General features: G+C 41.2%; 1 protein-coding gene across 1 annotated transcript in view; it reads right to left on the bottom strand.

Moving 5' to 3' along the window:
- Nucleotides 1-18,897, bottom strand: part of LOC311630287 (uncharacterized protein) — a gene marked incomplete at both ends in the record, with an annotated part of 66,189 nt that extends 47,292 nt beyond the window's left edge. The window contains 6 exons of the mRNA XM_084899150.1: nt 3,143-3,201; nt 4,583-4,668; nt 9,983-10,097; nt 11,375-13,559; nt 17,302-17,399; nt 18,696-18,897. Coding sequence (XP_084755276.1) covers nt 3,143-3,201; nt 4,583-4,668; nt 9,983-10,097; nt 11,375-13,559; nt 17,302-17,399; nt 18,696-18,897 — 2,745 coding nt within the window. The remainder of the gene's footprint in view (nt 1-3,142; nt 3,202-4,582; nt 4,669-9,982; nt 10,098-11,374; nt 13,560-17,301; nt 17,400-18,695) is intronic.
- Nucleotides 18,898-19,456: the final 559 nt, after the last annotated feature.

Here is a 19,456-nt window from a genome sequence, read left to right as displayed (position 1 = left end):
TGCACTTGCCAGGTGACACTTTCATTAGGAAGTTTTTCAGAATTCCTCATTTTAGAGATTCTTCATAATATCCCCTAGGATTGGATCTCTAGTCCTAAACTACCTATCTCAAAAATTTATAATCCCAATTCAGCACAGTGCCCTTTGGCTCTCAGGGTAACTCTGAGGGTGATCCTGTGTCACATCCTGTGTTGCTCTCTCTACAATCTTATATGTTCCATAGATAAGGCAGGAGTGATGAACTGGTACTCCTGTCTTAATTCTTGAATAAATCTGAGATGCTCACCTCCAATCTAGAATCCTATATTTTAATGTAGCAAAAATGTTAAGTATATATCTTCTGAAGCCTGACCCTGTGTATCTCATTTGAATAAATATCAACCTAACCATTTCAAATATTTATTGGAGTCTTTTTAAAAACAGCAAAGGAGACATAATTCTGATAAAATGTCTTAAACTCTTGCTTCCCTGTTTGTTTCCTTTCAAACTTCCTCACACTGTGGAATGGCCCCCTACACTGTACTTCTTGCTCTGAGCTCCCCAAACAGGTCCTCCTCACCCAGTCCACTCCAACCCTGTGTCTTTCTGGATTAATTATTTCTCCTGTCGTTAGTTTAATTCTTTTCTGATATAAAATCTCCGTGGCATATTTGGTTTCCTCCAATTCCACAGCTCTTTCCCCACAATATTCCAATTATCAACACAAATGGCTAGGATTCAAGGAGCCCAAAAGGCTATATATTGTCCTATATTTATAATTTATTTATCAATTTATTTATTGTCCTTGTTACTGAAATATTTGCATCTGAACTATATGTGCAATATATATGGAAAATGTGCTCCATGGAAAATGGGCTCTTTAAAACAGTGTGGCCGAAACCGGTTTGGCTCAGTGGATAGAGCTTCAGCCTGCAGACTGGGGGGTCTCAGGTTGGATTCTGGTCGAGGTATGTGCCTTGGTTGTGGGCACATGCCCAGTGGGGGGCGTGCAGGAGGCAACTGATCGATGTTTCTCTCTCATCGATGTTTCTGGCTCTCTGTCCCTCTCCCTTTCTCTCTGTGCAGAATCAATAATATATATATATATATATATATATATATATATATATATATATATATATATATATATATATATATATATATAGGGTCGGCAACTAAGTAATTGCGGGTTTCACACACATATGGCTTCAGTTGAATTTTTAGGTTTGCAGACGTAGTACAAATGTAAAACACATTTTGTTATTTGATAGTTGGCTATTCAGCTGTTAATCAGTAAAAAAAGTTTTTTGATCTGTTTTGTAGTTTTCGTTTGGCGTTCGTTGAAAAATAGAAAATCAAAAGGAACATTTTCGTCATATTTTGCTTTTTTATTTCGCAAAGGGAAAAACGCATCGCAAGCTCATAAAAAGTTATGTGCTGTTTATGGTGACGAAGCCTTAAAAGAACGGCAGTGTCAAAATTGGTTTGCCAAATTTCGTTCTGGTGATTTTTCACTCAAAGATGAAAAACGCTCTGGTCATCCAGTTGAAGTTGATGACGCCCTAATCAAAGCAATAATCAATTCGGACTGTCACAGTACAACACGTGAGATTGCAGAGAAGCTTCATGTATCACATACATGCATTGAAAATCACTTAAAACAACTTGGCTATGTTCAAAAACTCGATACATGGGTTCCTCACGAACTGAAAGAATCACAGTTAACGCAACGCATTAGCAGCTGCGATTTGCTAAAGAAACGTAATGAAAATGATCCATTTTTAAAACGACTGATAACTGGCGATGAAAAATGGGTTTTTTACAACAATATCAAGCGGAAAAGATCGTGGAGCAGGCCAGGTGAACCAACTCAAACAACATCAAAAGCTGATATTCATCAAAAGAAGGTTTTGTTATCAGTTTGGTGGGATTACAAAGGAATTGTCTACTTTGAACTCTTACCACCCAACCGAACGATCAATTCTGATGTCTACATTGAACAACTAATGAAATTAAACAATGCAGTTGAAGAAAAGCGGCCCGAATTGACAAATCGAAAAGGTGTTGTATTCCATCATGACAATGCAAGGCCACACACATCTTTGGTCACTCGGCAAAAATTAATGGAGCTTGGTTGGGATGTTTTGCCACATCCACCATATAGTCCTGACCTTGCACCATCTGATTACTTTTTGTTTCGATCTTTACAAAACTCCTTGAATGGTAAAAATTTCAATAATGATGATGATGTCAAATCGTACCTGATTCAGTTTTTTGCTATTAAAAACCAGAAGTTTTTTGAACGTGGGATTATGATGCTGCCTGAAAGATGGCAAAAGGTCATTGATCAAAATGGGCAATACATTACAGAATAAAGTTATTTAGTTCCATGAAAAAATTGTCTTTGATTTTCTTTTAAAAATCCGCACTTACTTAGTTGCCGACCCAATATATATATATTTAAACAATGTGAAAAGTACAGTTCATTAATTGACAAAACTATGTTAAAATATATTTATAAATCATAAAAATGAATGGGAAGTTACCTCCTGAACTCTAATGGATCAATGGGCATCCACCTACATGCAAAGGAAAAAAACCTGTTCTTTGATGAACTTGCCCTTCCCTTATGTGATACATCAGGTCTCAGAGGATCCAATTTTACACCCTTTCATGTTACTTATAATTATGTATTTCACTGCACTCATTTTTATTCTGTGAGTGCTGCACTTTTATTTTGGTGCCTAATGATAACAACTTCACATGTTCTTAAAAAAAAAAAAAAAAGATGCCTAAGTAAGAAAACAGGAACACCTGCAAAAAGGCCTGGATGTCTGCCAAGGTTCCCACCTGCGTTGAATCATTTGTTAATATTCATAACCAGCAATGATCCACTTTACATGCATTCTCACTCCAATTGCCACAATTCTGTTAAGCAATGACGCCTGGAGAAAACCTCTGACATCCTCCCCTGGCTTTAGGAAAAACCATAATTCAGATCTCATCAGCTTCTCCCTCCCACCGTGAGCTATACCCATCAAATCACCAGATGACCTTCCTACTCATGCAAGGATTTTCCCAATTGGAAACACTGGAATTATTCAAAATTAAGTAACAGTGAGACCAGCAGGCTGATTATTCACGCAGTGCATGGCCTGAGTACCTCATTTTCTCTCTCCACATCTTGAGGCATATTCTTGAAAAAGAGTTTTTCAACAGATCCTAGAAGAAGAAAAGACATTTAATGCATGAGACCCATTGGAGGAAACTAAACAGTGGCATATCCCTCTGGGCTAATGAGCAAATGCACCATAATCTCAAGGAGGCTGGAAACTGCCTCCTTTCCATTCAGAAAGAGGAAAGCCTGGCCTGGGGAGCTGTGATGAGTCTGTGGGTTTTGAATTTTCAGTCACCAGGAAAACCAATTTGCTAACAAAGGCTCCATATAAATGCTGGCTTTCTGCGGAGAGAGGGCATCTTAGTTTGATTATATTTTCCTACTATAGAGTGATGAACTGGCAGGCACCAATTATAATCCCCTGCAGATATAGCCCTGTCCACTTCACAGCTATCCCTCTATTACTTCTTGACAGACTGAGAATGAAAAAACATTAGGTAATGATGCCAGGAAAGCCACCTGGTGAATTCACTCATTTGATCAGACACAGTTTGGTCACAATGTTCAGCGATTAAATTTTAAACATTTGGAATCTATGGACAAGAACCATGTGGTCTGGGATTATATCAGGTCCTTACACACTGTCACTTTGAGAAAACAGAAGCCCACAATGTTTAAAATTTACCATTCTTTTCCTTCAAGGTATTGCTGACTTCAAGTATCAAACTCCCCTCCTCCCACCACCCTCACCCTCATCCCTTTAAAAAAAAATGTTATCTTTCAATGACTTGAATTAAAACATTATTTGGAAATAGTAACATTAGGGAAAATTGGATGAATGGTATAAAGGAATTCCATACTATCTTTGCAACTTTTCTGTAACTATGAAATTATTCCAAATATAAAAAGCTTTTTTAAAAAAAGACTAGTTCGATGATGACAGCAGCAATAAAGACCACATCGGGAGCAAGGAAAGCTCACTGCTCCAGGTTACCTGAAGCAATGACCAGTGCAAGAAAAGAAGAAAATAGTAACGTCGTGCTCAAATGCAAACCGTTCTATTACTGCTTCTTCTAAAGATGCCTTTACTATTGCAAAACCATGTGAATATGCCTTGAACATTGTACCTAGTGAGAAGCAGGATATAAGCTCCAGAGGTTAAATGAACGCATCAACCCCTAGGCTAGGCCTCTTTGAAGTCAAATGCAGATGAAGGAATGTGTTTGGTGTTCAGAGCTGCCGGTGTTCCTTGCTTCTGTAGTACAGGTGCAGCAGGAGCCATGGGCAACATTGGGAAGTGGGACAGAGAACTGGCCAAACCCACATACTTGCCCATCAGATTGAGCTCCCATGCTCTTGGTGGGCAGCTCTAATACCAGGTCCCTGGTTTTTAATTATAATGGGGTCTGGCACATGCAACTGCTCTCTCTTCATTTTTATCTGACAGATTTGACCATTTGGTATGTTAATGACTTGGCCACCTACCAACAGCAGAAGCAGTGGTGGGATAAGTCCCAGTGGAGCCTCTCTCCTCTGCTTCAGCAGAGCTTGGTCTTGAAATGCTTTGTGACCTACAGCGATAAAAGCACAGGGGAACAATCCAATTGCTTGATGGCAGCACTGCTTTGCACTTGCATATCAGAGAGAATTGTCTTTTGGAAGTTCTTGGGGGCATCTCAATGTTGCCGTAGTCACACCCAGCTCACAAAATCTCTCTCTGGTCTAAAAGATGTCCCCAGGACAAAATGACTTCTTGGACCATTTTATTTACTATGGTTAAGTGACCACAGTTCACCATTCCTTTAATAAGTAACATCCGGACTCCCTAAATAATGTGTTCTTTTTAAAAATTTCCCCAAGAAATAAGGGGCCACCTGAAATCTATGTCTTCGTGATACTTTTGTTGAAGGAAACAGACACCCTAACATATCCTTTAGGTAAAGATAACTCAACAGCCTAGCTGACATAACTCAGTGGTTGAGTATCAACTTATGAACCAGGAGGTCACGGTCTAATTCCCGGTCAGGGCACATGCCCAGGTTGTGGGCTTGATCCCTAGCGGGGCATGTGGAGGAAGCAGCCCATCAATGACTCTCTCATCATTGATGTTTCATCTCTCATTTCCTTTCCCTTCCTACCTCAAATCAATAAAAAATATATACATTTTTAAAAGACAACAGACTTCACCCCTTTCTCTCTACTATCTAAAAAATGCTTTGTCACAGGTCCCACCCCTGTTTTTGTGTGTAAGGAAAACCTATACATAATACAGTGCACTTTACTTCCACTCTCTGCATGTTCGTACATATGGATGGACCCCCATGCCAGCTGCCCCAATGGCAGACCCCAGAAAGCGGCCTGATTTCGTTAACCCACTGTGCTAATGCAGCATCACTTGGAGATAAAGATGCCAATTACCTGGCCTTGTGTTCCTCCCAGCATTTACCTCCCACCTTCACCTCAGCCCAACACCTCAGGCAGAATGAGCACATTTATGGATCTGGAAAATCAAGTGACGTTCCTTCTCAGCAAGCCACACACAGAGCACATTCCACTTGCACGTGTTTAGAGCACTTCAGCCTCCTGAGTGAGCAGAGATGGAGAAAAGCAAAGCCAAAAAGAATGAGAAAAGGTAGGAGGAGTAACTTTCTGTTCTCATACAATGTGAAAATTTATAAGTAGATGGAGAAAGGGATAATTTATTTTACTATAGAAATAAATTAAAAACTTAAATATTTAGATAATGAAAGAAGCAAAGAGGATTGCCACAAAAGCCACCTTTGCCTACAAAGAACTATGCAAAATGTTACAAATGTCAAAAGGCTGTTCGAAGCACTGGAATGCATTCATCTCAAATTACTTTGCTTATTAATTGCCCTAATATTTCAAAGATCCTTCACAAGAGAAAAAAAGATACAATACAGGATTTTAGGCTGGGGGAAAAAAAACTGGATTACATGCTTGGAAGGTAGAAGAAAAGCAGCTGACCTTTGAAAGGTGTTTGTCATGTCTGTTTGAATCAGGAATGGCTGAACCAACAGAGGCAGTCTGCGTGAGGAAATAGCATCATCCACTAGAGGCCAGCATCATCAGGGGTTGGTTCCAGGGCCTCCAAGATCCTCGGGTGCTCAAGTCACTTATATAAAATGGCATAGTATTTGCAAATAACCCATACACCTTCCTTTATACTTTAAATCATCTCTAAATTACTTATGCTACCTGTTTGGTTCCCTGCTGTGTCCCCAGCGCCTAAGGCAGTGTCTGCTCATAATAAGGCCTCAAGAAGTTTGTTACATAAGTTAGTTAAGTCCTCTATTGTTGTTCTCTGAAATATGACAAAAAAGCCAGCAGTTTCTTATGGTTACGAAGACAATGAGACAGAGGTGAAGCTGCTACTCTGGACATGACCTCTAGTTGACCTTGCTCCAGAAGTGGGTCCAAGGAGTCAAGGGCAACCTCTTCCTGCCTGACCTTAGACTAGGGAACTTTCCACTTAAAGCTTTCACTATCTGGAATGAGTTTGATGCAAAATTCTAACAAGGGATTGCAGCTCTTCATTGACCCTTGATGGAAAGATGGCCTTCTTTTCCTAGAAATATCGTTTATTCCAGCCTATGATAGCTTTGGCCTCTAGAAGAAGGACACTTGCCAGGCAAGTCTGATCAGCCTACTCCACCCAGGTAGCTCATGGGACGACACTGCCCTCATGTCGCTGCCTGAAGTTCCATTTCGTTCAAAAAGATGCAAAGGAATGCAAGTAATGGGCCAGCCAGGATTCTTAGCGGGTAAGAGGGTGTCTTCCTATCATCACATTTTGCTGCAAGAATTTTCAATTGTGCCTCAGAAGCAGAGAATGTCTGAGCCTGTTTGTTCTCTTTGCAGAGGTTTTGCTAATGGGGACACCGCAAATACTAATTGGATTCTGGGGACAACTCCTTAAGCAATCTAGCCTTATTTTAAAATTTCTTTAAAAATAGAATTGTGAGAAACATTTTTTAGAAGAAAACATTTATAATCATGGAGACCAATATTGCAGTTTGGCTAAGAGTAAATGTTAATGGGATTTTTTTTCTACTTCTTCATTCCTATCTACAAATTAGTTACCTCCTAAAGATCTAGTTCTACTTAGTATGTAAATAGGGAAACTTACTCGGTGCAATTTCATGCTTGGTTTGTGTTCTCTTCAATTCTATTTATCAAGTGGTTTGCATTCTATTTTAAATGCTTTCACTCTTAAATGCAAGAATATATAGAGTAATATCTCTTCCCAGATTATCACACGTGTGACTATTTTAAGCATCCAGAAATCAGCCTAGGACATAGGTGAAAAGAGCAAAAATAACACCACATCATAGAATCATGCACTTTGCTCCTCAGATTTCCATTCAAAGCCTTATTAACTCTTCTTTAACATACAAGCTAAACAAGTTTGTTTAATTTCTACCTCTAAAGCAGATTAGAAGGAAATAAGACTAGTTAAAAGATGAAATAGTCAGGCAAGTAAGGGGCTTGTGGTGGAGAAGGCACTGCAGGCAGGGGGACAGAAAAAAGGCTCAGGAGTGGAGAGACTGCACTGCATCCAAGGAACTGAAGACTGTCCAGGTAGAACCACCTCAGCCCAGTAGGACATGTTAATGCAGTTCATCTTTTTTCTAAGGACAATGGGAATTCATTGCAGAGTCTACTTAAGATGTTTGGGGGGGGAAACCATTTGATGGCAATGAGTAAACTGATCAGAGTGAGAGAGCAGTTAAGGGGGACAAGATAAGAGGATTTTGCAGTCTTCTAGGAAGGGCTAAAGGTAAGGAAGGGGGTGAGCATAAAGAGAAGTAGCTAGATTTGAAAAATACTCAAGAAGCAAAAACTGAGAGAATTTGGGATGGCCAAATATGGAAGGTGAGGAGGAAGGAGGAGTCTAGGATTACCTTGACATTCTGGCCTGGGCAGTTAGGTGCACAGTGGTGCCAGCCACTAGATGGAGGATTCCACAGAAGACCAAGGGTATTAGGGGATGGGAAGCAGGGACCTGTGACTATAATTCCAGACCTGCCAGATGTGGAGCTCCAGTCTCAATCAAAAAGTTGCATGTATGTGTCTGGGATCCAGAGGCCAGGTCTGGGTGCAAGATACGGGGTTCAAGCCCTGTGCTTCCTCTGATTATGAGTCCTGTGAATGTGGTAGCAACAACAGATTTTAATGCCAATATCATCACTGGGAAAGAACCAGCGGTTTTCAGAGAAATGTACTTCTGATAAGTTTGGGTTCAGAGAATTAAACCAATTACACTTCCCAAAGACATTGGATGAAACAAGAAAAATTGATTCCATGTCATAAATCTCAAAAACCATACAAGCATCATGTAATAGTGCATGGTGGCTATAATACAGGAATACATCAACATCATAGAACATACAGATGTCTTCACAGGGCAAAGTTCACAATCACATTCTAGGGAATACATTGGAAACAACTGGAATTCTGAACAGCATTTTGCAGTATGAGAAATAGTTTTAAAGTTGTGGTGGCACAGGCATGGGTGTGAACTAAGAAATGTGGTGTTAATAACCTACAAGACTGAAGGAAAGGAGTATGAAGAAAGTAGAGTAGAAATGGGGGGATGAGGACAAATATGTGATACCTTAATCAATAAAGAAATTTAAACAACAAAAACAGAAAGTAGAGTAGAGGAATTCAAAGGAAAAGTTTTCATATGGCAGATGGGTTTGGACAGTGGCTCTGCCACTTACTAACTAGGTGACCTTGGACAAGAATCTCACCTTTCTAAACTCAGTGACTTCTTCTGTAAATGGACTACTAGGAAGAATAAATGAGACATTGCACGCAACATTCTGAGAACACCCAGAGTAAGTACTAACTAAAGATTCACTGTTTGATAATGATGGCAATGGCATGGGACGGTTTTATAAAAGTGGTATAAACCAAAAAGCTCAGATGGTTCTGGGATAAGTTGGGATATTCCAACTAAACATACTACTAATATGACTTTTAGTAATCATATCTTACATGTATACAAGACTTTATAACCTTCAAAGCAATTTTGTATATTTTATTCATTTAATCTTAACAAAAACCCTTCAAAGTAGGTAAATATTGTACTGATTTTACAGATAATGGAACCAAACCTTTTACAGTTTAAGTAACTCAGCCAAAGTCACTCAGATTTAGAGAAATATTCTCTAATCTATAGAAGGTGCGCCATAGCTAAATATAATATAAAAGATGGATGAGGATTCTTGCTATCTTGCAAGTAAACCCAAGGAATGGAGGCAGATTGAATGCTGATGTCATTGTGTTGAGCTGCTAAATGAAACTGAACAATTTTTCAAATAAACAAACCAATAGATGTTGTTTTTTTTTTTCTGTTGCCTCACTTGTTTGAGTAGTGCTTACATTACTTGCAACCAAAATAATTATGACTAATATATCCAGTGACATTAGAAGACTCATTATTCCTTCAACAAAATCCAAGCATTTTACCTCTATGACTATGCTCCTATTTCCACCAACTGATATTCCTTCTCTTACCTGTTAAATACCTACCCATCCTTCAAAGTCTACTCTCTTACCATCTGCTAAATATGGCCTCTCTCCTGATTCCACTAGTTTGATTACTTCATCTCTTCTTCCCCAAGCACTTGATTTGAACTTCCTGTGGAGAATCATACTCTGGAGCAACTGTCTCTTCCCTCTTTTGTCCATTATAGTGCCCTGAACAGTATCTTACATGTGGCAGACCGTCAGTAATAATTGATTTTCCCACATTGCATAAAATGGAATATTAAGCAATTTCTCAGAAGATTGTCAATGTTGGTACTTAGCTACTTAAATGTTAATAGATGTGACAAAACAAAAGAGTAATCGGACCTTAGTTTCACATCTCCAAGTCTATGAGATGAACTTGCAGTATTAGACATTTTGGGGTATCCCCCACAGTTGGTCTTTCTGGATATCACGTTCAAGGTAGCAGAATACAACTTCCCTAAAAAGTAGAAAATTATAAGTTACAAATCCTTCATATGTCAGATAGATTTTATCGGTTTTATATTGCACACAGATTTCATTGTATACATAGACTTTATTTTGCAGGTGTAGTGTTATCTGCACTGATAGAAGGAATGTCATGGAGCTTCCCACACTTAACAAGAGTATTATAAGCATACTTTAATAATATGTGTCTTCTATCATTCACACTGTATCACAAAATAAGCTTTGCAATGTTATATTTTACTATTGCTTATAATAAATCATGTAACCTTGATCTCCCCCAAGAAAAAACAAGAGAATGAATTCAAATAAGAAAAAAAAATTTGCATAAAGATCTAGCAAGATGTTTTGAATTTCTAATCTGAGCTTATTCTATGAAATGAAAATATATTAATCATTTTCTATCTACACAGCAGTCAAATTGAAGAGGAAGATTCTACTTTCTAATGCTTGGTTATTAAAATATATTCTAAATGAAAGGCATAAAATGCTTATTTCCATACAAACTACTAGACAGCAAAATGAATAGCATCATCATGCTCATGGAAAATGCAAGCACCTGAAAGAGAGAGAGAGAGAGACAACCAGAGGAATGCTGGAGCATTTACTTTTCAGAATGACTATTTTTTTAAGATTACTCTTAATTAGGTAATGGCTTTTGGTCTACCAAAATAAAACTAATATTTGCATAGTATCCTATAGTTTATACTTAACTCTGATAACTATTCCTGTTATCACCGAAATGTTTGTGCGTCCCCTCCCCCAATTCATATGTTGATACCCTCCTCCCCAGTGTGATGGTATTAGGAGGTGGAGCCTCTGAGAGGCGATTAGATGAGGTCATGATGGTGGAGTCCTCATGATGCAGTTAGTGCCCTGTTAAGAGTCAGGAGAGAGCCTGCTGCCACTCTGCTTCCATGATGGGAGAAAACAGCCACCTGTGAACTAGGAAGTGGGGCCTTACTAGATACTGGATCTATCATAGCCTTGATCTTGGACTTCCCAGCCTCCAGAACTGTGAGAAATAAATGTTTGTTACTTAAGCCACCCAGTCCATGATAATTTTGCTGTAGCATCCAAAAAAAAAAAAAAACAAAAAAAAAAAACCAAGAAGCTAAGGCAGTTCCCACTTTATATTTATGGAAAATGAAGCTTAAGTGGCAGTACATGAAGAAGAAACTGTGTCTCATCCCCAATGGCCGTGTAACATGTTGCACAAGTGACAATAAATTCACTGCTCAGGAGACTCTTTCCCCAGCTTTGGTTTCATACCATAGTTGCCTTGAGGTTTCCGAAAGCTGATCTCTTCTGGAGTTGCCTCTTCCACACAGCCTCGTCCTTGGGGACAGATGTCCCCCTCACCTTCCAGAGCCGTATCACTTTCACACCCATCTCTCCCCTCCTTGGTCTCCCTGTCTAGGCTGGCCCCTATAGATTGGCCTTTTCCCTCTGCAGATGTGATGACTGGCTCTGATTCAGACAGTCTAGGCCCCTGGAAAGGCAAAGAGCAGCTCCCCCCTTTTGAAGGAAGCCCCCTGATCTTGTTCAGCATCCGCAAGTAATAGAAATATGTCTCCAATACACTGGCCTCTTGCTCTGGTTCACGTGGTGGCTCATCCCTCCAGGAGATGCTATCGCCAACATCCTTGAGTGGGAAGGACCCCTTCAAACCAGCATTGGGAATATCTCGGGAAATGGGGTGATCTGAAGAAAGTGCCTTTTCCTTTTTCTCACGAGTTGTTTGCCTGGTGACTGCTCTGGCTGCCTGTACTGATCCATCATCCATCTTTGGCATTTGGTCAAACCGAGTGCTGCTGTGTGTACCACATGCCTCTGCAATGGGTCCATGAGACATACTACTTTCAAAGGAACCCTCTGATATACTCCTCGAGAGGCTGGCAATTTGAGGGGTCACATAATTCTCAGCATGTGTTAGGTCAAATTGCCTCTGGGTTATAGCAGGAAGGCTGCTCTTAGCAGAACTCTGCATGCTTCTGTTCAGACCACCTCTTGGCCCTCTCCCCATGAGAGTCTTTCCTGAGCTCTCTGTGGTGACAGGTTTCCATTTCTTTTTATGCTTAATACCACTTTTGGGTAACCACAAAGTAAAACCCATATTGGCTGATTCCTTTCTCTTTTGATTGGAACTGTCATAGGGAGGCATTCGTTGACCCACAGGGAGTCTCTGGATGGAGTCTTCACCTCTGGAGATGTCATCCCTGAATTCCACTGTGACATCCTTGGGGGTTCCCATAGGGGACTGCACTGCTCCTGTGCATTTCTCTCTGACTCCTGCCTCCAGGAGTATCTCCCCAGAGGAAGGAACACTGCTTGGCACCATGGTTTTCAACATTAGTGTGCTCTCACTTGGAGGAGAGGAGGCAATTCCTGAAAACCCTCTACACTTCCTGCCTAGGACACCCCTTGGAGGTGTCCCTTTACTTTCCTCAGGTTCATCTAAACATTCCTCCTCTGAGCTGCCTGTCAGTGGATCCCAGAAGTAACCATATCTGAGTAGGCTCTGACTAGCTTCCTTTGAAACATCACTTTCTTCAGAAGTGAGTCTGAGTTGTGGCTGAGCCCCCAGCTTCTCATCTCCCTTGGGGTCCTGGATATGACTACCCCTTGCTCTGTTGTACTCGTGCTGAGCATAGTCTTCCTGCTGAAGCCTATCAGGAGGGTATCCGGCAGCTCTTCCCTCCCCCTCATTCCTAACTGCAGTTCCTCGCCACGCACAAGACTGGCTGTCTAGAAAATCCTCCTTCTGGAAGAAACTTGAACATTCAGAAGACAAACCCATTTCTGACAAATTATCTAGAGGTCTTAACGAACAGCTGTGAATGTCTGTTCGTGTGCTGGACTGGTCTTCTCTGAGCAGGGGAGGAGAATCAGGTGACCTCACATGGGCATTTCTCTTACTTCCTAGAGCTTTTGGACTTTTACAAAGATTAGACTGAGGGAGTCCTAGAGAAGTCTTGGGACTTTTCAACCCCTGCTCTTCTGGAGCGTTAGACAAGAACTTCTGGGCCCAATTTATAACATGTCTCAGCTTCTGTGCCTCAGGCACCAAGGCATCCTCCAACAGATGTAGGTCCAGGTCTGCTGGGTAACACTCTCTCCATGGCCCCTGCTGGGTCCTCTGGTCCAGGTACTGCTCTGTTTCTCTAGGAGCCACTCTGGGCGCCTCCTGGAGAAGAGGTGTCTTTCCAATTGCTAACGAAGGTGGTGACTTCTGAGGTCCAACAAAGGTTGGATTTTTTGAGGGACTCGCTTTGGTATCCTGGGAACTTGTGGACACCTGTTGACTGCCATTTCTGGAAGCATCATTCTTGATGATCCCAATGCTTTCATAGTAAGCCACACGTTTGGCTCGTAAGTGGTTCAGGTCACAGGTTCGAGGAGTGTCTACCTCATTCCAAGGAGAACATTCAATTAGTGTGGGGAGTAAGGGATCCATCTGCAAATACAAAGGCAGAAACATTTAAAAAAAAAAAAAAAGCCATCAATCACTTTTCTATCTATAATGTGACCCTACTATATCCACTAACATCCTACAACCCACCTATCATTTTTGTAAGAACTTGAAGCAGTTTTGTAACTACAAAAGCAAGGCAATCGTGTTGAGAGAAACAAAGACAATTTTTACAATTATGGTTTTATCAAATTCAGTCATACTCTGGGTCTTAGTCACTGACTGAGAAAGGTTAATTTTATCTTTTGAAGGGGATACATGCCAATTAAGTGAATATAAAACAGGAAAATTACTTTTAAATAAAGTTAGTCTGGTTTGTTTCAAGGTTCTTATACTATTTAATTTCTTTTTTACCAAGCATATCAATTACTATGATTTTTATAAATGGCATAGTAAATTTTAAAGAACAAAAAGAAGCGAGTCTAAAAGGAGGAGGAAGGAGAAGAGGACAAGATAGGAAAAGAACATTTATTCAGGCCCATTTAATACAACCATCTCCTACCAATTTATCCCTCTCCTTTTCTCTCTGAAATCAATAAAAAATATTTTTAAATGTTTGAAATCCACTAACCAACATTCTTATTTCACAGATGAGGGGACTGAGGCATGGAATGATTAAATAATTTGTTCAAGGTGAGCCACATGGAGAGAAGCAGGACCAGGACCACAGCCCGGGCTCCACAGCACCATATGGGGGAGGGGAGACAGGCACTGTGAGGAGTTCTCAGACCGAAGCGCTCCTGTCAGCCCTCATTTAGTTCCATTGCCCACCTAAGGTGATGCCAGCACTCGGTGGTCACTTCTGAAACGACACCATTTAATGTCTGTACCACTGCTTGGAATTTCATCATATATTGCTTCTTTAGTCATATGTATACTGCTCGCCTGAATTTATTCTTACTTGAATTATCTGATATTTTTACCAAAACAGTTATTTTGAAACAAATCAACCTCTGAAGGAGCCTGGTATTCACTCTCTAGCAAAATAGGAGACTAGAGAAACTCTTTCCCTCAGTTCCTAACTTCTCTTCATTCTCTTTTGAAGTCAAGAACATTTTTATTCTAGGCTTACCCCAATAGCCTTGGCAGCACTGGACCAACTCATCAAGAAGTAAGATTCAGAGACTGGAAATTAATCAATAAGACATTGTGGTCTCAATTTTCTAACCATTTCTAATTACATTGCACATTACATTGTCTTGAGTTGATATTTTTGTCATGATGCAGATCAGGATGTCATTAGGGTCACACTGGGGTAAAAATGTCTTGGTTCTTATCTAGGCCAACTGTGACTGTCACTTGTTAGAGATAGACACTCGTACCCAGAGAGAGTAGGACCACAGCTATGCCTATTGCTTCCAAGTCTCGAGGGGATCTGTGGCTTTTGGAAACCAAGTGCCCCCAAACAGCTTTCTTGCTGTAGAGACAATGACAGCATGAGGACCCTTGGTCAGAAAGTTGCATGCCAATAACTTCAGAAATCCAAAAACCAATAAATTATATAGAAAAAATATTAACTCTTGATGTGTGTGTGTGTGTGTGTGTGTGTGTGTGTGTGTGTAATTGTCTAGGATATCTATGAACAACTGTGTAATCATGACAGCAATAAAAATAATAATTGCTAACATATAACACTTAATGCTTTGAAAACAGAGAAGCTAAGTTACTTGCCCAAGGTCACACAGCTCATAACTAGAAGAACCAGAATTTCAGCCCTCGCCTACTGATTCCAGAGTTCTTGTTCTTAACTCTTGGATATCCTACTTCTCATTTTTATTTAGTTGGCTCTTTATTAACATAACCAATACATAACTCAAGTTTGTTTTTAGATCCCAACATGACAGGTGATTAGTTCAAACACAAACAAAAAAATTCTATTTAAATTCAGTTGTTTTCTCTTCCACCCATGGAAGAGAAAACAACTGAATTTAAATAAAAAAAAAAGTTTTAAAGTATTGCTTATAATCATTTAAACATATGATCCAGAAATGGCAGTATTGATATATATAGATAGATGTTTGCTTAGTAAATCTGTATCTCATTTCTTGTTAAATGCCAAGATATGTTTTTAGACCTCAGTGCTTCATGGTTTCAATAGTGTTTCTTACAACCCACTAAAGTTTTCTAAGAATTAAGCCTTACCTCTCTGCCCCTCCTCAGACTACAGTCTGCACATGCCACCTACAGGCATAACATGATGCTGGTTTTCTCAGGGCAGCCAACAAGACTGCTTAACTGACTGTCATCCCTACAAACGCTGGGAGGCAGAGTGGAAGTCAAGGCAAAGGCCAGGGGGATAGTTAGCACAAAACCAGTGACACTGACAGGGACAGCAGTGGAGGAATAAAGAAAATGGCAACTAATTGGGAGAAAAGGAAACAGAGTGGTTACCTCCATTAATTGAAAGGCTGGGAAAACTAGAAAAGAGGACAGCAATTACAGACTGGAAACAGAATTTATCGTTTACCTACTAGTAAATCCAAACCACCATGCCCTCAGGTAATGATTGCAAGGCAAAAGAGATCCTTCTTCTAGGAAGGCAAACCCGGAAACACAACATAGGCTTTAAAAAATACTATACATTCTACAGTAAACCTTCTCCCTCCGAGTCCAACGGACTCCAGTGTTCTGTTTCTGGTGCTTACACAATACCTTCTTAGTTTAACATAACAAAACTGCCTGCAATTCCATCTCGGGCAAGCCTTTGATGGAAGGAGCAGATAGAGAAAATTCTTCTAGTTTTCCCAGTCCCTGTTTTAAAGTAGAAGCTTCAGGATTTCCAAGCCTGGTCCCAAGAGAAAAAACTATCCTTTAAATGAGGAGCTCTGTGCTGTTATTATTCACTTTCTTTCTCTTCGCATGCACCAGCTTGTTGACTGGCTAAAGAATGGCACACCTGCCAAAACCGGTTTGGCTCAGTGGATAGAGCATTGGTCTGCAGACTGAAGGGTCCCAGGTTCAATTCTGGTCAGGGGCATGTAAATTGGTTGCAGGCACATCCCCAATAGGGGGTGTGCAGGAGACAGCTGATCAATGATTCTCTCTCATCGATGTTTCTATCTCTCTATCCCGCTCTCTTCCTCTCTGTAAAAAAAAAAAAAAGAATGGCACACCTACCATCAAAATTTCACTTTTCATTTTTACTTTTAAAAATTTCTGCCTTCCCTTTAATCACTACTACAACATTTCAGATGCTCTGGTAAGCAGTATAGTATGTGGGAAAAGAACAGATTTTGGTTTAAATACCAGCTCCACCACAAGTCATTGGTGTGTTTTAACTTTAGTTTCCTCTTTCATAAAAAAAAAAAAAAAAAAAAAAAAAAAAAAAAAAAAGCACGGGGAAGAGCACTTACACTCCTTATCTCATGCTGCAGGAATAAATGGGGATAAAGCATCTTTGGGGCCAGAAAAGGTCATTATAAACCTGTTATGTTTCTTTCTCCTAATTTATATGAAAAAAGGAAAAACTCCAAAGCACTCATTATCTTTGTTCTTTATTTATTTGTCAAACCTTCCTGGGAACCTACGGTGTGCCAGATACAGAACTTAATACAATAGGTGTGGTTGTCTCTGCCCCCATGGAACTACAGGGGTCGAGGGGAGCACAAAAATAAACAGCTCATTGTTAAATGAGTGGATGAATTTGCTTAAACTAATAAGGGAGGTGATGACTGAATAAAGGCTCCATTTGGGTAAAAGGAAATGAAGCTAAATTTAGGGTACTCACTGTGAGCTTGGAAGCTAGACCTTGTGAGGGTTTAATTCTGGACTCCATCTGCCACTGGGCAAGATTCTGAAATTCTCTGTTCCTCCCTTTCTTCTTCTCTAAAATGGAGATAATTGTAATTTCCCATTGGGTTTTTGTGCAAAGTAAAAGCAACACCCTCCCTAATGCTCCCCACTTCTTTGTGGGCATTCATTCCACTTACCAACAGGCTTCCATGTAGCCTCTGACCATCTTGAACAGTCAAGGAAGCACCCTGACTCAGAGGTCATCCACATCCAAAAATAAAAACTGACAGTCCACCCCCAACCTTCGTGGGACCTAACTAGCTAAAACATGCTCTGGGCCAAAGCTGCCTAGAGCATCTTTTGAGGCTATGCCCAGGCCGAAGAGTTAACAACCAGGAAAACCAGCACCTACAGGAGGTGTGGTCCTCTCTGCAGGGAAGTTGATTAGAATGAACTAGGTTTCTTGGTTAGAAAAACGAAGCTCCGAGCGCCAAGCTCAGCCCAGATGCTTCTGGAAGCACAGCCTTTGCATTCCCACCTGAGTCTCCTGAAAATCTGACCTCCCCCATTGGTTCAGCTGAGGCAGCAGTCCTTGAAAAGAAAGCAGTCCTTGGAAAGTAAGGCCCAGGAAGTCCACGGTTAGGGAATCAGCTCGGTGTAGCCAGTTACTGCCACAAATGCATAAGCCACATCCCGAAGTGTCCTCCTGCCCCAAATCGTTGGGTTTATTCAGCCAGGGGTCAGTCTGTCCCAAACATTTAAATCCGGAGGTAAAATGTTACATAAAAGTGCTAGAATGACACCCTCCAAAACAGAAACAAAAAACTCTTACAGCTTCTTTTTAATAATAATAATAATAATAATAATAATAATAAAATGGGCACAAGAAATAATCAAATCAATAACAATAATAATAATGAAGTTACTTCTTAGCTTGACTGCCCTGGACTGGAAACCCCGTTGTTTTGTCCTGCAGAAGGCAGTGGGGCAAACAGGTGGAACCTGAAACCTTCAAGCAGGAGACGCGCGGCCCAGGTCGCCATGGAAACCGCGGCGGGGGCGGTCCCGGCACGTGGGCGGGACCGCGCAGGGGCTGCCGGGTAGACGCCGGAGTGGCCGCTGTGGGCTTAGCGCCTATTGAGTGCAGACAGTGTTCCAGCGTCCTGCAAGAGGTTAGCCCCTGCGGGGACCCGGGAAGGGAAGGAGAAAGTTGCTTCCCAGCCCAGCATCTCCAAAAATCTCACTGGTTAGAAACTCAGACCCCCGTTCCCACGCCCGGCGTGATAAATCAAAATCTGCGCTGCGAGGACCCAGAATCTGGATGTCACCAGGTGCTTTATAGGGTAGGGAGGTTGGGAGGCACCGCTTTCGCCTAATCTTTTTACTCACCACCACCACCCTCTAATGGTAAAAGAATCCGCACCCCAGTGTCCTCCCCAGCGCCTCTCAAGGCCGGAGGTGAAGTAGGGGGGGAAGGGAGGGGAGGAGGGTCCTTGGAGTTGGAAATGCAGAGCCCATTCAGCTGCTCGAATTGAGGTTTAGTAAGCTGCTCTTTGCGGGTTTCCCACTTGGGGGCAGCGTCGTTCTTCATGCCTGTGCATTGCGTAAAGCAGTGGTCTGGGGTGTTCCTGTTAATTCTGGCTGCAGTCTCCTTCATATAAACTCGATTAGAAAGAGGAGCTTGGATGCTGAGAGAGATCTCCTTAGGAGGAACGGGGCAGTAGCAGAGCCTAGGGGGTCTAAACGTGAGAAGCTCTTAGCTCCAATTCTTGGTTTACACTTAAGGTTTGAGAACAAAGAACCCAGGCTTGTAAAGCAGTAAGGTTCCTGTTGAGAATGACACATGTGCACTAGACAACAGATTTCTCTGAGCCTTGTCCTTTAATGGGCAATCGGGTGAGACCTCAGGATTGATTCAGACAGCCCTGGACTAGGCCCGGACTCTGGAAAACTAGTCCTGGACCCTGGAAAACCGCCAGTCTCACCTGCTCATTTTCTGGTGAAATGTGGGAGGGATTCCTCCTGCGCTAATGGGAATCGCCATGGTATATAGTCCTCCCTGACAGTAAAACCTGGACCGGTAATATTTGCACAGCATCCGGTAGAGGTCTGGGGGAGGCTCAGCTCAATAGAGGGGTATAATCTATGGG

This window comes from Pipistrellus hanaki, assembly GCF_964339955.1.
Source record: "Pipistrellus hanaki genome assembly, chromosome: 11".
Classification (NCBI taxonomy): domain Eukaryota; kingdom Metazoa; phylum Chordata; class Mammalia; order Chiroptera; family Vespertilionidae; genus Pipistrellus; species Pipistrellus hanaki.
The sequence above is the reverse complement of the archived record's forward strand: the minus strand, read 5'-3'. Positions and strand labels throughout refer to the sequence as shown.